This window comes from Sphaeramia orbicularis, chromosome 8 (genome assembly GCF_902148855.1).
Source record: "Sphaeramia orbicularis chromosome 8, fSphaOr1.1, whole genome shotgun sequence".
Lineage (NCBI taxonomy): Eukaryota > Metazoa > Chordata > Actinopteri > Kurtiformes > Apogonidae > Sphaeramia > Sphaeramia orbicularis.
This window is the reverse complement of record NC_043964.1, coordinates 49,022,889-49,043,558: the sequence shown is the minus strand read 5'-3', so window position 1 is coordinate 49,043,558 and position 20,670 is coordinate 49,022,889. Positions and strand designations below refer to the sequence as shown.

General features: G+C 37.5%; 1 protein-coding gene across 1 annotated transcript in view; it reads left to right on the top strand.

Moving 5' to 3' along the window:
- abcc1 (ATP binding cassette subfamily C member 1 (ABCC1 blood group)) overlaps positions 1–20,670 on the top strand; it is a 56,931-nt gene that overhangs the window by 4,229 nt on the left and 32,032 nt on the right. The window contains exons 2-12 of the mRNA XM_030141559.1: positions 1,626–1,802; positions 3,531–3,659; positions 4,492–4,629; positions 4,826–4,951; positions 8,072–8,133; positions 12,212–12,343; positions 12,435–12,662; positions 14,155–14,332; positions 16,903–17,064; positions 18,190–18,282; positions 20,378–20,581. Of these exons, the coding sequence (XP_029997419.1) occupies positions 1,626–1,802; positions 3,531–3,659; positions 4,492–4,629; positions 4,826–4,951; positions 8,072–8,133; positions 12,212–12,343; positions 12,435–12,662; positions 14,155–14,332; positions 16,903–17,064; positions 18,190–18,282; positions 20,378–20,581 (1,629 nt within the window). The remainder of the gene's footprint in view (positions 1–1,625; positions 1,803–3,530; positions 3,660–4,491; positions 4,630–4,825; positions 4,952–8,071; positions 8,134–12,211; positions 12,344–12,434; positions 12,663–14,154; positions 14,333–16,902; positions 17,065–18,189; positions 18,283–20,377; positions 20,582–20,670) is intronic.

Below are 20,670 nucleotides of genomic sequence, written 5' to 3'. Positions count from 1 at the left end.
TAGAAATAATCTGCTTCTAAGAGGAAATGTGCTAAATCATACATACTCAAATAAGGTGAACTGTAGAACAAATGACAAGTGCCGTTTTCATAATAAAGTGTTATTACATATGTATGGTTTATGTACATTTATATAATAGATTTATAAATGTAGTGAATGCATTGTAATGTGCACAGTGTAATGGAGTAGATCTGGTAGTTCTAAGGTAAACATTCCTGTTCAGTGAAGCCCATTCTGTCATTAATTCAGAGAATTTCACATTTTTACCCGAGACTGTATCTTAGAAACTACACACAACCAAGTATTTTGACTTAATTTGTCTTTATTAGTAACTCCAACTTTCACCATTTTTTTCTGGAGGCATTTTATTCAGACCGGTGAAACATAATGAATGTGTGGATCACGGATGTATCTGTAGTTTTAATGTACTATCACATTAGTTCTATGAAGAAGAACATGGAGCGGCTATTCAGAGAGCTCCTCCAGAAGAGTTCAATTAGAAGTGAATATTAATATAATGTCGTTTAATTAATTTCATTTAATTAATAGATGGTACACAGAACCTCTTGGCAGATGAGTGATAGACTCATAGTTAAACTGAACTCACACTGTGGAACCAAATATCCAGTTTTTCTCATTTCAGGGTTTCGGAATTGTTTGTACTAAACCTGCTTTGTAAAGGTCAGCTCAGATGACAATATACTGTGTTCATACCGTCTACAATGAAAAAAAGTCCAATTATTTTTTAAAACTGATTTATGAACATTTTCCCTTCTGTTACTATTACGTGTTTTGTAATGTTGTACAGCAGGTCGTTCACAAACTAACACAGAACCAGTAGCTTTACAGTAGATACTCTCAGATATTAAATGTTATGTTGTATTACTGGTTTTAAACTGGTTTAACAGATGACAAATTCTGTTGGTGTCATCGTACAATGTCCCAGCCCACTGTTAGCATGTAAATACAGTACTGTGACACACAGTCATGCTTCATTTGCACCTCATTTTTACTTTGACCTAATATCATTATGATGCATATATTTCTTCTGTCTGTGGTATAGATTTGGCCTTTTGTATATTTTCAGTATTTCGTTGTAGTTATGTATATTGTCAGTATTTTCCACGATATATTTTCAGTACATTTTTGTGTGATGGTTTTTATATACAGTCTCCTTTTGCACTTTAAGAATCTTCTGCTAAACAGAACAGAAATGATAAACTGATTTACGTGTGTGTGTGTGTGTGTGTGTGTGTGTGTGTGTGTGTATGTGTGTATTTATGTATGAATGTTTATGTATTTGTGTATATGTATGTGTGTTTGTATGTCAATTACACTACTGACTATATTTATAATACTTGACAACATTAATTCTGCACTTATTTCTGAGCACACCTGTGCATTTTGCACATTTTTATTGATATTGGACATTTTTTTTGTTTGTTTGTGTGTTTTTACTTGACTGCTTTTATAATTGCTTTCTGTGTTTATAATTCTAGGCACTTTATACAACATAAAAACAAAATTTCATTGCACTGTACAGTTGTTTTTATCCAGTGACAACAAAGCTTATTTCTAATTCTAATATATTTTATGTATTTATTCATGTATTTTTTGTATCCCAGGACTGGAACCGTACATGGCACACTGCTAACCCAGACCTCACCCAGTGCTTTCAGAACACTGTGCTGGTGTGGCTGCCATGTTTCTACCTCTGGCTTTGTGCCCCCATCTACCTCCTCTACCTCCGCAGACATGACAATGGCTATATTTGTATGAGTCACCTCAACAAAGCCAAAACTGTGAGTAAAACAACACATTTTATTGGAGTTTTGTCTTTTTTTTTTTTTTAATATCAACTAGCTTGTTTTTCATCATTATTGCTGCTCTTTTCATAGTCGTATGACAAAGCTGATGCCAGTTCCTTTCTGATGCTCCTGTCATAAACAGTCACATCAAGATAAAAGGACAAAAGAAGAGACTTTATGGAATGGGGAACCTCATTTCATCACAGTAAACTAGATTAAACATGGAGCCTCTTAAACTACTTCTGTCTGTGTTACCATGGTAATGCTATGCGATGCTTGTAGCTATATGCTGATGCTATACATCCACATAACCAGAAGAACATGAATGTCATGAGTAATTCCATAAACAACAGACAAATGTGACAAACTTTGCACTGCTGAGTTAACACTACAGTGGTATGTAAAAGTTTGCTGCCCCCTGCCCAGTGTCAAATATGGCCTTCGTAGAAGAGTTATCAGAAGAAAACCTCCCCTGTGTCCTCACCAAAAAATTCAATGTCAAAATTTTGCAAGGGAACATTTAGACAAGCCTGATGTGTTTTGGAAACAAGTCTTGTGGACTGATGAGGTTCAGATAGAACTCTTTGGCATGCTTTCCTTCCCTGGGGTCTGCTCCTCCCTGGTGGGTGGGAGTCCTTGCTGCCGCGATGCGGTGGCAGTTTTGGCCCTCTCTCACTGGTCAGGATGTGGCACTGTGTCAGTGGCCCTGGGCTGCCGGGGTCGGTGGCTGCCCCCTGGTGTGGATGGCTGCCTGAGACAGTGTCTCCTCTTTTACTTTCTGGTCCTCTTGTGCTCAGTCAGTCTTTTTATGTGTGTGGAAGCAAACATTACACCATCTGTAAAAAAAAAGCTGAAATTGAAAAGACAATGGCTTCTACAAATGGACAATGACCTTAAACACACCTCAAAATCCACAATGGACGACTTCAGTCTCCTGACCTAAACATCACTGAAAATCTGTGGATAGAATTCAAAAGAGTGGGAATCTCACATAACTGGAAGACTTTTGTATGAAAGAATAGGCAAAAATCCCTCTAAAAGGAATGAGAAGACTCTTGGCTGGATACAAAAAGTGTTTACAAGCTGTGATAGTTGCCAAAGGGGCAACTATCACAGCAACTATCTTTTTGAAAATGTAAAAGATGAAAATATAAAAATATTCTGTTTAAAAGGTAGAGGGAATGTGTCATCTGTAACTTTATGCCTTTGGACATCATTTCATCTTCCATTTCCGTAACAGTTCACATTAACAGTAGTGTGGACTGGGGTGCCCAAACCTTTGTATACCACTGTACGCTGATCCAACAGTACAAGTATTATTTCACTGCCGCTAAAACTCACTGAACGAGACAAAGAAGAGCAAAAACAAAGGTCACATTATGAAGAGATCATTTCAAATTTTGTCTAACCTTTCTTGTTTTCTGATCAGAACTTGGTTTTATATGTATGAAGCATCTATCAGCTACTCCATTGTTTAGTGTTATTGTCTCTATAGGGAACTTTAACCTCTGCATTTAACCAATCCTGGTACAGCCTGGTCTGCCACTTAAGGCACCTGGAACCAACTCCACCTCTATGCTAGTATTCCAGTCAAGGGCACTGACAGGAGAATATTGGGGAGAAACTGATGGGAACCTGCAGAACAGCTGAGGCCACAGCACTAACTACTGCACCACCTTAAATAGTTTCCAAAACAAGTGCAAAAATGTCTTGTCTTTGCAGGCCGTTGGCTTTTTATTGTGGATTATCTGCTGGGCAGATGTTTTCTATTCTTTCTGGGAAAGAAGTCATGACAATGTCATATCTGCACCCGTCCACCTCGTCAGTCCCACCTTACTGGGTCTCACCATGGTGAGTTTTTATCTTTCACATTTGGAGCCTAACCACTATGCATTAACTAGAGAGAGAGAGAGATGCATTTTTATCAAACTGAAAATGGGATGAAAATGAAATTAAGACATGCATGACGTATTCAATGACCTATTACACACAACATGACATAGGCTAAGTAATGTAAAAGATTCCACAAGATGAAACAGGTAAAGAAAAAAAAATTACATCAAAGGACAAGGTGTATCAAGACAAAACACACCTGTAGTCATTTTGATTTGGTCTTATTTTAGTTTATTCTCACTAAAATACTGAAAACTAGTGCAATCTAATGAGACTGAAGAAAAAGACTGTTATTTGAAATTTCACACGATGGTAATTATCTTTTAATAATCCAACCCTATTGTGTAGAATAAAGAAAGCTTGTATGTATATTGCACTTAAAATGTCATTGCACAGATGTCAGAGGCACATATTTAGTTTATGTCCATTGTAGTTTAGAAACTCCATTAGTCACATAGTGCATTAAAGTGAGTGTTAATGTCTGAATCCTGTGTGTGTGCGTGTGTGTGTGTGTGTGTATATATATTTGTCAGGTACATAGTGTTCTCAAAAATTCCCAAATGAAATGAAATAAGTGTCTATGGCGTATATATTACCCTCTCTATTATCAACACTGCAATACAACACATTATTGCAGTTTTTATTACGCTTCAGAGAATGGCAGGAAATTTCTTAAAATTGAATTTCTTTGCTTTGCCAGATGGACCTTTTTCTGTTGCATATATGCAGACTTGTCCTTTTACACCATGTTGAAGTGTCAGTCATGTCCAAATTGCCAACTTGTTTTCAGTTGCTGAGCACCTTGTTAATCCAGTATGAAAGGATGAAAGGTGTTCAGTCGTCAGGGGTGATGCTGATCTTCTGGCTGTTGGCTCTGCTGTGTGCGACCGTCACCTTCAGATCCAAGGTCCTGCAGGCCCTGGAACAGGTCAGTCTTCAACACAACACATGTAATGAACTTTTAGAGTAAATCTGGAACTGTGGAGCTGTTTCAGTCCAGTATGTAATCATCAGTCACCAGGACCTGGGGCAGAATATCACCTTAATTGTGCCAAAAACAGACCAATACACAGTATATTCACAAGAGTTTCACCGTTTCAAAGCTCTCCATCTCCTTTTTTCAGCCGTCTACAGTGTGTGTGTGGCGCTACACCACCTTCTTCATCTACTACACACTTCTGCTTGTTGCTTTCTTCCTGTCGTGCCTCTTGGACCAGCCACCACTCTTCTCCAACTCTGTTAAAGACTCGGTGAGACTCCACACACACTGCAAATCTGCACCAACATCCACCTCAAATCTGACTGTAAACGCCATGAGTCTGTTCTACGGCCGCTGGACTGGACTGTTAGGGCCATATACTACTGCTTCTGCTACTGATACTGAAACTGATACTACTACTACTACTGATACTGATTCTGATACTGATACTGATACTACTACTACTGATACTACTACTTTTACTGATACTACCATATTACTGCTGATATTGATACTACTACTGTTACTACTACTATTACTAGTGATACTACTACTGATACTACTATTACTGCTACTGATACTACTACTACTACTATTACTATTCTACTATTCTACTATTCTACTACTACTACTACTACTGCTATTACTACTGATACTGATACTACTACAGGGTGGGGAAGCAAAATTTACAATATTTTGAGGCAGGGATTGAAAGACAGTGTATGACCAATTAGTTTATTGAAAGTCATGAGAATTTACTTGCCACAAGAAAATGTACATAATAGAAAATGTTTTTATTCTATGTGTCCTCCTTCTTTCTCAATAACTGCCTTCACACGCTTCCTGAAACTTGCGCACGTGTTCCTCAAATATTCAGGTGACAACTTCTCCCATTCTTCTTTAATAGTATCTTCCAGACTTTCTCGTAATAGTTTTGCTCATAGTCATTCTCTTCTTTCCATTATAAACAGTCTTTATGGACACTCCAACTATTTTGAAATCTCCTTTGGTGTGATGAGTGCATTCAGCAAATCACACACTCTTTGACATTTGCTTTCCTGATTACTCATATGGGCAAAAGTTTCTGAAAAGGTATAGATAATAGTGTTAGATATGATTATGACATCAATATATGTTTGGTTTCAAAACAATTGACGTAGTGCCTGCTGAGAAAAAATAACTAAATGTTCATTGTAAATTTTGCTTCCCCACCCTGTATGACTACTGATACTGATACTACTACTTATACTGCTACTACTACCACTAGTACTACTACTATTCTACTATTACTACCACTACTACTACTATTATTACTACTACTACTGTTCTCCTATTATTATTATTACTACTACTACTATCAGAGCCTGACTGATATGGGATTTTTGGGGCCGATGCCGATATTGGGGCTAAAAAAAAGCAGATATCCAATATATTGGCCGATAACTGATATTTTGGCCGATATATGAAATAAGAACATTGATCTACACAGGATATAATTATCTTATATTAGATAATTGTGGACAGGTGGATTAACAGTTGCATAAATCTTTGTTTATCTCACAAAGATAATTTACACAACTTTCAAACACTGTGTAATAGTCTTATATTAGACTGGGCTGTGACCTGTGGGGAACCACGGGTTGTAGATGTGGTTGTTTTTATGCTGGGGAGAGTAGACTTTTGAAAAAGGTGTGTCTATATTTCATAAGTAGCAACATAAAAATTGTTTGATAAATCATTCTTTAAAATGTAAGCTACACCTACCTTTAATGAGTCCAACTGCAAAGTAAGCTATGCAAGCACAAAAATAATTAGTGTAAAAGATATTACTTACCACAAAATTATGTTTTCCCTCACAAATTTTGATGTGTCTGCCTCATGGCACTACAACTTCCCATGTGGACTAAGGACTAAATTGAGCATGTGCAGAGTGAATTAGGTGAGTCCTAAGTTGTTCCTGATTGGAGCAATTGCAAGAGTTACAACTGACCTGTGTTAGAACTGTCCCTGGTCTCCCCTACACTATTAATACCCAGGCATGCCTGCAGAAGGAAATTGTGAGGTAGACAGAGGGAGTAGTGGTCGGGCTCTAACTACTACTACTACCACCACTATTATTACAACTACTGCCACCTCTACCATTACCACTACCACCACCACTACTACTACTACCACTACTACTACTACTACTACTACTACTACCACTACTACTACTACTACTACTACTACTACTACTACTACTACTACTACTACTACCACTACTACTACTAATAATAATAACTGTTACCCTACAACCATCTACTCTCCCTTACAATCCATATTTCTAAAATTAAAGATTTATTTCATTGTTATTTCATTTTGTCTAACTTACTTATTCCTTCAGTTTGACCTCATGAATATATGTAAATATCTGCGCACACTGTTGCCCATAAATTTGGAATAATTTTGTTTTCAGACACATTCCTCATTTTATTCTAATTTATACACATCAGTCATCACCTTTGACGTGGTACAAAGATTACATACTGAGTTCCAGTTATATTTTAGAATTAATCATATTATCACAGTCATTTCATACGAAGTAAAAATAATTTATTCCAACTTTAATATGGCAACAGTGTACGTATTTGAGATCCTTCCCGTATCATTGTGTTTGTCTTGCTTCACCAATTAAATTAACATAATTAAATGTAATTTTATTCAAGTTGCTTTCCACTGTAATGCATGTGCATTCTTATTAGTGCTGTCAAACGATTAAAATTTTTAATCAGATTAATCACAGGGTTGCTGTGGATTAATTTCGATTAAATATCATTAATTTTCACTCTTTATTAATCGACTTTCATTTTGCATGAGCAAACAGACTCAAGAAAGAAGGGAATATATATGCACTTAACGTGTTCATTAAACATCTTCAACAGTTTCAACACAACAACTTGAAACAACTGTTCATCTTGGGTTTTTTTGTCCTCATATTTCCATCCAGAGGGCCAACGTGCTGTTTAGTGTCTTCCATCTTTATGGGTTGGTTCTGCTGCCTGTCGCTACCGGATCAACTGACCATTTGTGCATGCTGTATTTGGACAAACTGCTCCAAATGCTTTGGCAGAGACATTCAGAGTCATTCTGCGCTGCAGATGTGCTAATTGCGTTGAAATTTTTTATCAGATTAATTTTCATGATGGATAAATCAGCACTGATTTTGACAGCCCTAATTTTTATATTTCATTATACTGTAGTGTGCATTGTGTATTTTATGTAGTATTATGCAGTATGCATGTGTTGTACCTGGCAGTACAACAAATGAGATTCATGAGCTGAGGACTCCACCCATGTAAGGGGCAATAAAATTTGAGATGTTTGTGTCTAAGTGTAATATTTTTGTTTTTAGAACCCCTGCCCTGAACCTGGAGCTTCCTTCCTCTCCAGAATAACCTTCTGGTGGATCACCAGGTAAGCATAAGGAACATGACTGTGAGTTAGGCAATATCATACTCAACTATTGTGGAAGAATCTCCTTAAAATGGACAAAACTGTTTTATTATTTTGACAGTAGAAATTGAAGAATGTTTTTTTCCCCAATCTTTTATCTAGTGGTGAATAACATCACTGGCTGCTGAAATAGTAACATAATGATATTGACATAAAATGATATAACTTGATGTGATCTTATAGGCAGATTTTAAAGAGCATGTATTGTTTTATGAGATGTATTTCTATTCTTTAAACCAAGGCTGTCAAACATACGGCCTGAGGGTCAGAGCTGTGACACCAAAGGTTCCAGTCCAGCCCGTGGGATGAATTTGTGAAATGCAAAAATTACACTGAAGATAAGGATGACAAACTCATTTTAGCCTAATTTAATCTTAAGTAATAACTAAATAATGACAACTCTAAATTTTTGTCTTTGTTTTAGAGTGAAAGAAGTAAAATTTCATGATGAAAATTTTAATTTTTTTTACAAACTATCTTTTCACAAAAAATGTGAATGATCTAATTTACCACAAACAACCTGAAATTTCGTAAGAAAAATAAGTGGAATTTTGACAATATTCTCCCTGTTACTAAATGTTTTGTGTATTTGTAGATCTGTAAGTTATAATGAACATGTGTAAATGATAAGTTGAGCCATAATATTGTTAAAATTGCACTTTTTTTTCTTACAAAATTTCAGGTTGTTCAGGTTATTCACATTTTTGTGTGAAATAATAGTTTGTGAATTGAAACTGTTTCTTTTTTTTTCATAATTTTTTTTACTTCGCAATGGCTACTGACACAGTACTGTGGCACAAAATATTGGTTTGTCCGTTATCGCAGGGTAATAGGGTTGCCGGTAGGTAAAATCTGACTTTGATATAAATTTGCCACTGGGACAATGTTCAGAGTACAGAATTCAGACCTCAGCACTCAATACACTGAACTGACACAGAAATGAGAAGTCACACGGCACATTGCCGCATCTAACATGTAGCTCCGCCCACCTTCTCCAGCCTCAATCTCACTGACTACCAAGGGCAAAGAACACCATAACACAACATATAGAGCATTTACAGCAATAACTCCTATTCTATACTATATACTATCACTAATTTGTCATTTCTTCCATCCATTGCCACAGTACTGTTGTAGCAAAATGCACGAAAGAATGCATTGAAGTATAGGCCATATATCACCACAGTACTGTGGCAACAAGAGGATAATGAGTTCATGTAACAGAATCCATGATTGGTTCTAGTACAAATGCTAACATTTGATTGGCTCTGTTGCAGTAGACTAACCAATATTTTGTGCCACAGTACTGTGGCAGTAGCCACTGTCTTTTTATTTATTGCTTTTGATAATTTTCCATTGACATGTACAGATTAGGCACATACAGATATTCACACACACATTGGACATTCATTCATATTTATATGTGTACTGTAAGCTCATTTTCTCAGGCCTGTATCTCTAATATCTCCGTTTTCTCAACTGTCAGTGGAAAGACAATTGAAATGAAGTAATAGAAAGAACATAAAAAAACTAAATAGACCTTGAACAATAAACATTTGGGAGTGACTATGTAGCTGTGATTGTTCATTTATATAAAATAAAATCAGGCTTCTGGATTATCATATATTAAACCCATTTCTCCCAAAATGAAACAAAAGTTCCAGTCTATGATGTCCCAATGCAGTTATTTGGAATTGTTATTATTTATAAGATATTTTGCTGTTTTTTACTTGTCTAGCCCATTTGAGATCAAATTGGGCTGAATGTGACCCCTGAACTAAACTGAGTTTGACCCCCCTGCTTTAAACAGTCAGTGATGTACAGTAGATCTCTTGGGCTACTTCCCCCTTTAAAGGGGTTATGGGTAGTATTGATAGTCCAGACTATCAACAACAGAGGGAATTTTCTCCTTCAAACACAAACACAGTCACTTTGTCAAAATAACACTCCTGGTCATGTCATGTGTCAGCTGATAGTTTACATTATAGAAGTAAAACCACAAATTACATCAGTTTTGTGTTGTCATAGCTCAGTGTTTCTCAAACTGGGGGTCCGGGGGGGGGGGGGGGGGGCTGCTAGGGGAGGCGCGAAGGCTTGCCAGGTTGGGCATGGGATCACTCCTGGGTGTTTTTTTTTCTTCTTCACTTCAGAACATGTAGCAGATGGAACTAATGTTTTAGCGTTGGAGCACCCTGGACTTTTTTTAGGGACGTACAACAAACAAATCTACTGCCATGGTGATCTGTCACTAGACTAGACAAAGAGTTTAGGTTTGGAGAATGGACAAGGATTGGACTAGAAAGGAAAAATGTGCAATGTTTCTGCTTTTGCACTTTTTGTACAGTTTGAACTTTAATGTTCTGAGATGTGCAATGGAAACTGGCTCATCACAGCCACTAAAATGTTCATCTTTGTTACCAAAATTAGTTTGTGGTTAAAAAAAAAAGTAACTTTATTGTCATAATTGTAAGATAATTGTGCATTTCCTGTTTTTATTTGGAAAAATACTGGTTCAGGGAGCAGTCTGGCTGAGCTTATTTGTACTGTTCAAGCAAAAATCTAAGTTATTTTTAATTTGAACAAAAAATTAGTAAAGGAAAAGCAGATCATATTGTTACAACATTGATGTTTCTTTCAATAAAAACTATAATTGCACCACTGTTACACTGTTGTTAGGGTTGAGGGGGGCCTGGAGATTTTTCATCCTTCAAAGGGGGGCCGACAGAAAAAGATTGTGAACCACTGTCATAACTGCACTGAAGATCCATTTTAAATTGTCCAAAGTCACAATATGGTCTGAGTTGGGATTCATCAATTGGTAAACATAGCAAATATATTGATATAGTAACTTCCTTAACCTTCATAAACAAACTCACCAGTGTTGGAGATATATTAGAGTTTCTGCATTATCTTTGATTCTTTTATTTTATTGTTGCTTCCAGAGGGGAGAACTGTGCCAAAGTTTCTGTTTTTTGTCCTCAACCCTTTCTTTGACTGGAAGTTTTATCTTCCTGCTTCTCATTCTTAACTTGGCCTTGATGTCAGTTTTCATAGCCAATGTGTAGACCGGCAGTGTAACTAGTTACATACATTACAGTAACATGGCTGTGTAGAATTTTAGTGTATATCTCTGCAATATATTACACTTTTTTGGTATAACAACAGAACTATAGACTCTATAGTTGAAATGGAAAGAGAAACTGTGACGTCACTCTTTGGTTTCTGAACTGCTGTTTTTAAGTCACAAATTTGTAATTTGCCTGTAACCAACCGTAATAGTCACATTTGGACAAAAGGGGTGGAGCTGCCAGTGTGAGGGGTCATGGGGGAGCTAATGTTCAGCGCTATTTTACCATATCAGTATTTTTAGAGACAATTTAGTTTCAAATTAGTGCGAGCCAAGGCTTATTTGGAACCAACCGCAGTAAGCATCAGTGGTATGAGAACTTTAAGACACTTTGACGTTGGCTTCATTCTTGAGTGCAGATCCTATCCCTTTGGGCAGAACTTTTTATTCTAAATATTCAAATGACCCTTTGAGATTATTTTTGTAATATTTTAAAGTATAAAATATTCGGCATGATAGTGCAGTGGTTGGCACTGTAGCATCACAGCAACAATGTCCTGGGTTTAGTTCAGTTTCTGATTTGGGTCATTTTCACATGTGGTCCAGAATCAGAACCAGATCTGTTTTTTCCAAAGTGACCCCAGTCTGAACAGTCAGGTCAGAATCCTTGCTGCAGATCAACATCTGTTATATTTGTCACTGGCAGGAGTCAATCACTTCATTCCATGTTTATCCAAGTATTGCAATGAGCTGCATGCAAGTTTTTTTTTTTGTTTTTTTTTTTTTTTCATTTAGCCCGAAGGTCAGTTTAGAACCGAGCAGCTCATACTGTGTCAAAGATTCAAGTTACTTTTTCACTTTTTTCCCCAGTGTTTTTCCCTTAAAAAGTCTAAACCTTCTGTATTACTCGTACATTTCAAGTGCTCCTGGATGTTCGTGTTGTTTGACTGGACTTTTCTGTTCGTCTGATAGGATGATGGTGACAGGCTACAAAAGGCCACTGGTGGAGAATGACCTGTGGTCTTTGAACTCTGAGGACCGCTCTCACAGGGTCGTTCCACGGCTGGTAAATTGGTGGAACAAAGAGTGCCAAAAGGTCAAAAGGTCAGTGTTCTGTACAGCAGCAAGTATATGTATATGAATGTATTAATATATTGGGATGCACCTGAGTGTGTTGACCTTTGTATGTTCTCAGGACAGACCAGAAGACCATGTACTCACCCAAACAGGCCTCACAAAACGAAGGCAAAGATGGCTCAAATGTGGAGGAGTCTGAAATTTTGATCATTAAAGCCCCCAAGAAGACAAAGGAGCCCTCCCTATTGTGGGCTCTGTGCCTCACTTTTGGTCCATACTTCCTCATCTCCTGTCTTTACAAAATCATCCAGGACATTCTGATGTTTGTGGGGCCTGAGATCCTCCGGTAAGACACTTCAGCCTAGTTTTATGGAGTAACTGAAAACAATGAATTCAATTAATATTAAAGTACTCGACAAGGAGCTTATGCTGAACACATGACCTGTCCTGTAGCAGGTTATGCTTGAAAAACTGACCAAAACTTCTAAAAATATCACCCAAAAAGACACAGTAGGGAGTGAACTGATAAGGACTGACAACAACTGCAGGACAGATGGACCTATTGTGTCTCTTATTTTTGCACATAGTCTTCCAAGGACAAACACACAACACACACACATTCTCCCCCTTCCCCACTCCAACCGTCTGCCCTCAAACTCTGTTTTTCACCCTATCCCCCAAATCCTACCAAATCCATTGAAAAAGTACCAGCATGTGTCTACGTGTAACGTGTGAAAACTGTATGATGTCTTATGATGCATGTGCTTTGCATTATCTTCTCTGTTCTTCACTGCAAATTTCGAAGAAAGGGTTCTGGGCAGCGCGACTAGTCTTTGCTGTGGCCCAATGTCCCTAACATCGAACAGCAATTTCATTTGCTGTACTGTACATTGTACTGTGCCGTCAAATGACAAATAAATTCTATTCTATTCTGTTCTACCGCAGACAAATAATTTCTCCTATTAAGATCCTGTAGACCGGTATGCAGGAAGAATAAAAAAGGAAAATAGTGTTATGAATTGTTCAGTTAAAATGAATAAATAAATAATGCATTTGATAATATTTCACTTGAAATAGCTGAGAAATGGTTAAAAAAAAGCAATTGCAGGATATATCTACATTATTTACAGATATTTACATTGATAAGTTATTTTAATTGCAAAATGTTGTGATTTAGTATGATGCTGGTGAGAGGATTTGCTATTCAGGTTCCGATTCAAAATACTTTATTAATCCCAGAGGAAATTATGTGTTACAATTACAGTTGTGTTACAGTTGCTCCATGCAAGTGTAAGAAAAAGTAGCAGGAAAGAAATTATCATGATTATGAATATGTTTATTTATTTATTTATTTATTTATTTATTTATACAGTCACGGAAAAAATTATTAGACCATCAAAAGTCATCAAAAACAGTGGTTATGCAATCCAGTACTAACTCCTGTGTGTATCATGTGACTAAAACAGACAGAAAAGAAAACATGAAATGTCTAAAAGCACTGTTTTTGTCAGTACAATTCCATAGGTACTGATGTAAGAACTGAAGTGATTTGGTTATTATCAAGAAAACATGGAAAATGGATAGATATCAGCCCTGAAATTAAATTCTGATGAGCTATTTTTTTTGTGATCATTATATTTGTCCAAACAAATGTACCTTTAGTTGTACCAGACAGTAAAATGAACTAGAAATTGAAGAAAACAAGGGTGGTCTAAGAATTTTTTCTGTGACTGTAAATGTGTTTGTGCGTACATGCATATATGTATGTGTGTGTGTATATATATATATATATATTGTCCTGTAGATTGTTGTTGACTGCCATCTCTGGTCCTGTTCAGGCTGCTGATTCACTTCGTCAATAATTCCAACACCCCGTCCTGGCAGGGCTTCTTCTACACTGCTCTGCTCTTCATTTGTACCTGTGTGCAGTCCCTCATCCTGCAGCAGTATTTCCATGTGTGTTTTGTCTCTGGTATGCGACTACGCACTGCCGTCATTGGAGCTGTCTACAGGAAGGTAGGGCTGGATAAATGTTGTAATGTATATTTTTTGTAAACATAGAGGAGAAACCCTACTACAGAGGAGCATAAACAAATTGATCGGCGTAGTATATTGTAATTTAAAACCAAATTGCTCATTTTTCTGTTTTCGATTTGTAAATTCTGATTTAAAAAAGCCATCATGGTTGTCTGAGCACACGGAATATTCTTTTTTTTTTTTTTTAATAACTTTATTTTTTCATTTGGAAAGATACTTTACAACAGACAACTAAGCACATTTGTTTGCCATGTATGAAAAGTCAACACTGGTAAAGCATGAAATTTAACATACACACATTCCATACAAGTTCTCTGTTTAAAAAAAAACAAACCAAAACAAAGGCGATTGTTCTTTTTTCTTTTTTGTTATATTTTGTTAAACATACCTTAGAACAAAAAGATGTCCCATTTTTCCTTTATTTTCATTATTCTTATTCCAAAAACCACACAAGTTTCAGCTCCAGTACATTCAACCAGTTCAGTTGTAACTTGTCAGTTCCAGTTAAATTAAATCTGGCCTCAATGGGGTGATATATACAGTAGGGTGATAACTTTTTTGCAACCTCATATCCCTGTGTCATAATATGATGAACTTTTATGAAAGATTAAATAAAATCCCATTTTAAAATTTATTGGATGAAAAAACCTCACGCACAAAATGTTATTAAATTCTTTAATTTTCAGCTTTTTGGCCAATTCTTGAAGCACATGCCAGTTTGATCAAAAAGTTAAGAATGACATACATGGGCTATGGAGAGCAGTACAAAGTGTCAGAAAACACACAAAGAAGTCAGTTGGTCACATTGATGTCATTGGACAGGATGAATCTCAGGGGGAGGTTGTCCTTGTTGCGGCAGGACTCATGCATGTCCTGCATAACTTTGATCGCACGCTCGCAGCATTGGTTGCTTCTGGCAATATCAATGGGTGATTCATCTCTTGTTCAGTGGGTTTCTAAGCATTTGAGACCTTTTGGGTATCCATCCAGTGCAGCTGACAGTTCATGAAAATCTTCAGCGCGGAACAACTGGTCACTGAACCAACGGTCGGCCCATGGGTAAGAGATTCTCATCCTCTTTGCACAGCCATTGGCCTTTCACCTTGGTCATGTCGAACAGCTCATTCAATGAATCAAAGTTTTGCTTCTTTCTGCAATAGTCATACTCTCGTAGGAGCTTTTCTAATTTTGCATGAATGGCTTGATCAGATACATGCGGAAAGTTCAATGTCATGCTCCATAAAGACTTCAGCTCCACAGCAATCAGACCGACCCTGTCTTTCTGTTCTTTGGCGATGGATTCAAGGGATTTGAATCGTCCTATCACGTGGCTCTTCAGAGGCATGTGGCTCCGGTCACTCAGGGGTTCTTCATAGACTGCCACATTGCCTTGTCTTGATGGTGCTTGAAACTGCACCAAGTTGTTTGTCCAGGTTTCCTTGTTCTTCTCCGTGGTAGAAGAACTCTTTTTGAACGACATGTTGTACTGTACTAAGCAACGACTGTTCTGTTGTGTCACTCAGGAACACTTCAGAATGTCCTGGAAACAGAATGTACAAGATCATACCAGCATGCCCAGGAGGTAATAGAAGATTTCAGAACAGTTGAGAAGGTCATGCAAAGAGTCCTGAAAACTAATAATCATCCACATGAGCTACTGGGTGCCCAGTGCCCAAGTGATAAGTCTTAGAATGCGAACCTGATTTTGCAAGGGGAAATACTGATTTTCTGGAATTAAGCATTCAATGCTACTCATATTCATCAACTCTAAAATAACTACCAACCTTTGTTTCACCCTTTAGGTATTTAAACACTTCCTTTTGAAGGGTTAATACACCAGAGACCATTTGTCAATGTTTCGTTGTCATTATTAGATTTTGCCTTCATTTATAGAAAATGGTAAATTTTTCAAAGTGCTTTGTGCGTGACCTTTTTTGATAGTTCAATGGGATAAATATCATTTTGGGCAATTGTAAGCAAATGTTCATTCATTCCTGCCACAGGAAATCAAGTTTGAGAAAAAAAGTCAAAAAGTTATTACCCTAATATACAGTCCATTTTGACCACATTTCTATAAATTTATCCTGTTTTACTTTTAATGAAAAGGACAGTTTCTGCATTACATAGATTTCATAGATTGCTTTTAACCAATCTTCCTGTTGTGGTACATCTGGTTGGAGCCACTTCCTTGTCAGGGCTTTTTTCGCTCCAATAAGTAATACTCTTGTAAAATATTTGTCTCCTTTAGTTTGAATGTTCTGCGTCATAGTTCCCACATACAGTGTTAAACCATCAAATGGGATTGTGGACTTTAATATAGATTCCAAACAATTGTGGATGTTCTTCTAGAATGGCTTGATTTTTGGAAATTCTCAAAATCGATGGTGATAGTGATTAGCTACACGTCCGGAAAATTTTAATTGTTATCGACACTCAGAGTAACACTTTTTAAAGCCTTCTACATTTCAAAGCCTTGCGCAGTTTTTGCCTTATCTGTGAATCAACATATAGATTCTACATGTTTTTCTTTCCTTGAGCTTCTCTTTTAGGCCTTGGTTATCAGCAACGCAGCACGCCGCACTTCAACAGTAGGGGAGATTGTGAACCTGATGTCGGTGGACGCTCAGCGCTTCATGGACCTCATCACTTACATCAACATGGTCTGGTCCGCTCCCCTGCAGGTGGTGCTGGCCCTCTACTTTCTCTGGCAGGTGCAAGTTCAAGGAAACCACATACTACAATATATCATACAGTTTGAACTTCCTAATGAGCAGCAACAGTTGTAGTAGTTTTATTTCAAGATGGTGTTCCCTCCAGTCCTCAGGTCTTATATCATATTGCATTATTTATAAGTATTACTCCACCCCTGTAAGATGCTGCAGGTTGAGTGTTTTATTTTTAACTGGTTTCCCTTTAAAAAAAATAAAAAAGTAGCTCAACAATATGACCAAAAAATCACAAAACTTTTTTCTGAGGTAGAATTCAGTTCACAATCCAGATGTACTTTTCTCTAGTGGAGGCTGGCATTTTTGTTGTTGTTGACCAGAACAGGGATGGCATTACTGTAAAATTTTGCGAATATTTAGATGATCTACCATTCAGATTTTCCTAATTGTACATACATCTATGACAGCTGCAATTTCTCCATTAAACGTCAGACTACAGTGACCTCATTTATCCTCATAGTATTTCATAATTTAACTCCAAAGCATCTGTGTACATCAGACTCACTGCAGATCACAGTACAGAAGTGTCATCAGCAGATCATGGACTTGTGCTAATTCTTCACTGTCTGAAGTCATTATTTCAACAGTCATTGTTTCTCCAGCAGGAGGAAACACTGCGTTGCTCATTACATTTTTCAAAGTATAGGTAACTAAAACTAAGCACTTCAGTGTGACTCAGACACAAACATATTACCACAAATAGACCAAATAAACCCATTATAGTAGTGACATTAATGCTATCCAAACCCCTGGTCCTGGAGAGCCACTATCCTGCATATTTTAGATGTTTCCCTCTTCCAGCACGCCTGAAGGTCATTATCAGGCTTCTGCAGAGCTTGATGGTAGGCTTATCATTTGAATCAGGTGTGTTGGAAGAGGGATACATCTAAAACATGCAGGATTGTGGCTCTCCAGGACCAGGGTTGGCCACCCCTGCCTTAGTCCACTTTGTAAGATCCAGCATAGGATACAGCAGGCCATTGCAAAAAAGACTAGACTAGACTAGTCTTCTAGACATACCAGTAGACTACTGTACTGAATCTTACTAACTTTCATTAGACAGACAAACAGTAATGACAAGGCTTACCTCATATGTTTTCTGTTGTGCAGAATCTGGGTCCATCTGTGCTGGCAGGAGTAGCTGTGATGATTCTGATGGTTCCTGTTAATGCCGTCATCGCCATGAAAACCAAAACTTACCAGGTGCTGAACCTCTCCACACACACTTGTATTCTTTGTTAACGTAATAAATAGGTATTGGATGCTTTTGCAGACTTTTTAATGCTCACAGGTTTTGTTGTATGTAGTGATATTAGAAAACTTATTCAATGTATGTAATTAGTTATGGAATAGCCCTGGCATCATTCACTCATATCTGAACAGCAACAACATTTTGAGGCTAGTAGTTTGCATTTTGGTTGTCACCATATTAGCAAATTGGAGCCAGAAGTGACCTCATCTGAACAACTTAAGTAGTCAAGCTATGGGTGCATGAGGGAGTCAGAACCATATGTTAGGGGTCAGTGGTGAGCATATACTAAATACTCTTTTAACCCTCCGGTGTCCTACCCACAGAGGTCCTTCCAAAACTGCATAATCTGCACAGCACCATAGTAATATCAAAATGTTTTTCATACTCTTTGGGCCGGATTTACTACGATCCCAATTTGCATGTACTAATTTCCTTGCACAATCTAGAATTTTATGTGTGGGCTGTAACCGTAGTTTGCAGGTGATTTACTAAGATTGCTTGCGCAGATTACAACGGGTGCAAAGTCTTAGAGACCGCCCTATTTAAATGAGGGTTTTCCGTGCACTACTGGAGACAATACACTGTTAAAACTGATCTGGGATACACCAGCACTAATGGTAACAGTGTGCTGAATGATCCAGACGCACAGAAATGTAACAGGGGAGGAGTTTTGTCAGAGAAGGTATTGCATGACTCATTCATTCATTCATTTTTCATTTTAAAGGTGTGTGTGTGTGTGTGTGTGGGGGGGGGGGGGGGTTGTATTGAATGACTGTCAGGTGCACATAATTTTGTCCCACTGTAGCCTAATGTTAGTGCGTATTTTTAATCACAATCATCAGGAGTGGGAAAGAGTCCTGTAAAGTGGGTGGGGGTGGGGGGGTATATGTCTCAATAATTTTTTCCTCCGTCTCTCCAAAAATGTTCACACAGGGGTGAAAAATGCGTTCTCTGCATCTCATTTCATCCTTTCGATGTCTCCTAACCACTTCCATGTGTGCATAATTATGCATCCAACCTGTTTGCACCTCCTTTTGAGACATGTTAAATATATGCGCAGTTTCTATGAGCTAAATTGCTTTCGGGTTTGAGCAATCACTTTGTGTGTGCTAAATTAATATATTTTCATTTTCTCCTCCCAGCACACGCACAATTGCGTGTAAACGTCCCATATTGCATATTCATTGTGGCAAATGTGCTAACTGGATGCAGACGCACTATTTTGCACCTTTGAAAGACACAACCCTTCGTGCGCACTGTTCGTAAACCAGTTTGTACATTTTTTTGCGTGTGCAAACTCATTGCACATGTTTTAATACACACAAACCTTTAGTAGATCCAGCTCTTTGTTTTTATCTTAATTTATAGATTTTTTTTGTATTTCATCAACTTGAGCCATAAACAAAAATACCAAATACTTAATAACTGCCATATTTTTAACTCTTTAAATGCCATGTTTGTACTGTAAACAAACCATATTTTTGGTGCAAAAAAAGATTTTAAAAGTTTAATAAGACTTTGTATTACATGAAGTGCCAAATGTGCAAAATATGCTCTCCTGGAAACTGGAAGGTCAATGACAGAGCAGACTTGTAAACCTAATTAAGCATTTACATAACACAGTGATTTTATAGTCTTGTTGAGGTAACTTATTAATCACATTTGCAATCAAGTTATCTGTGAGCATGTTTGACAAAATATGTTTTATCAAATAAGCAGAAACTCTTAAAGTCTGTCTTGACAGGCAGGTGAGCTGTCATGCAGGCCTGTCAATCAAAGCCTTTTTTATAGAGATAAGGTCAGTGTAAGTCTACAGAAGTCAGGACTTTTTGGAGTCTGTGCCTGTTGGCTGTCAGAGTTATGACACTGTACGAGAATTCCACAGTGGCCTTATTTTGGAGTCAAACTCCTTGTAAATAAAATGTATATATTTATTTACAAGCAGAACGTAACTCTACTGTCTCAGGTGTGCTACATAGGATTAACATCACTTTTTGCCCCATTATGATCTTTGTATTTGTTTGTTTTTATGTATGTGTTGCACAGGTAGCTCAAATGAAAAGCAAAGACAATCGTATAAAGCTAATGAACGAGATGCTGAATGGCATCAAGGTTCTGAAGCTGTACGCCTGGGAGCTGGCATTCAAGGACAAAGTGTCAGAAATACGGGAGAAGGAGCTCCAGGTACTGAAGAAAGCTGCATACCTGGGCGCAATATCCACCTTCACCTGGGTCTGTGCACCTTTCCTGGTGAGTGAACACATCACATCACAAATTTGGTTCTGGACAAGACACAGGATGTCCTGTTTATCTGGTTTATGCAGTATCTGCACAACATG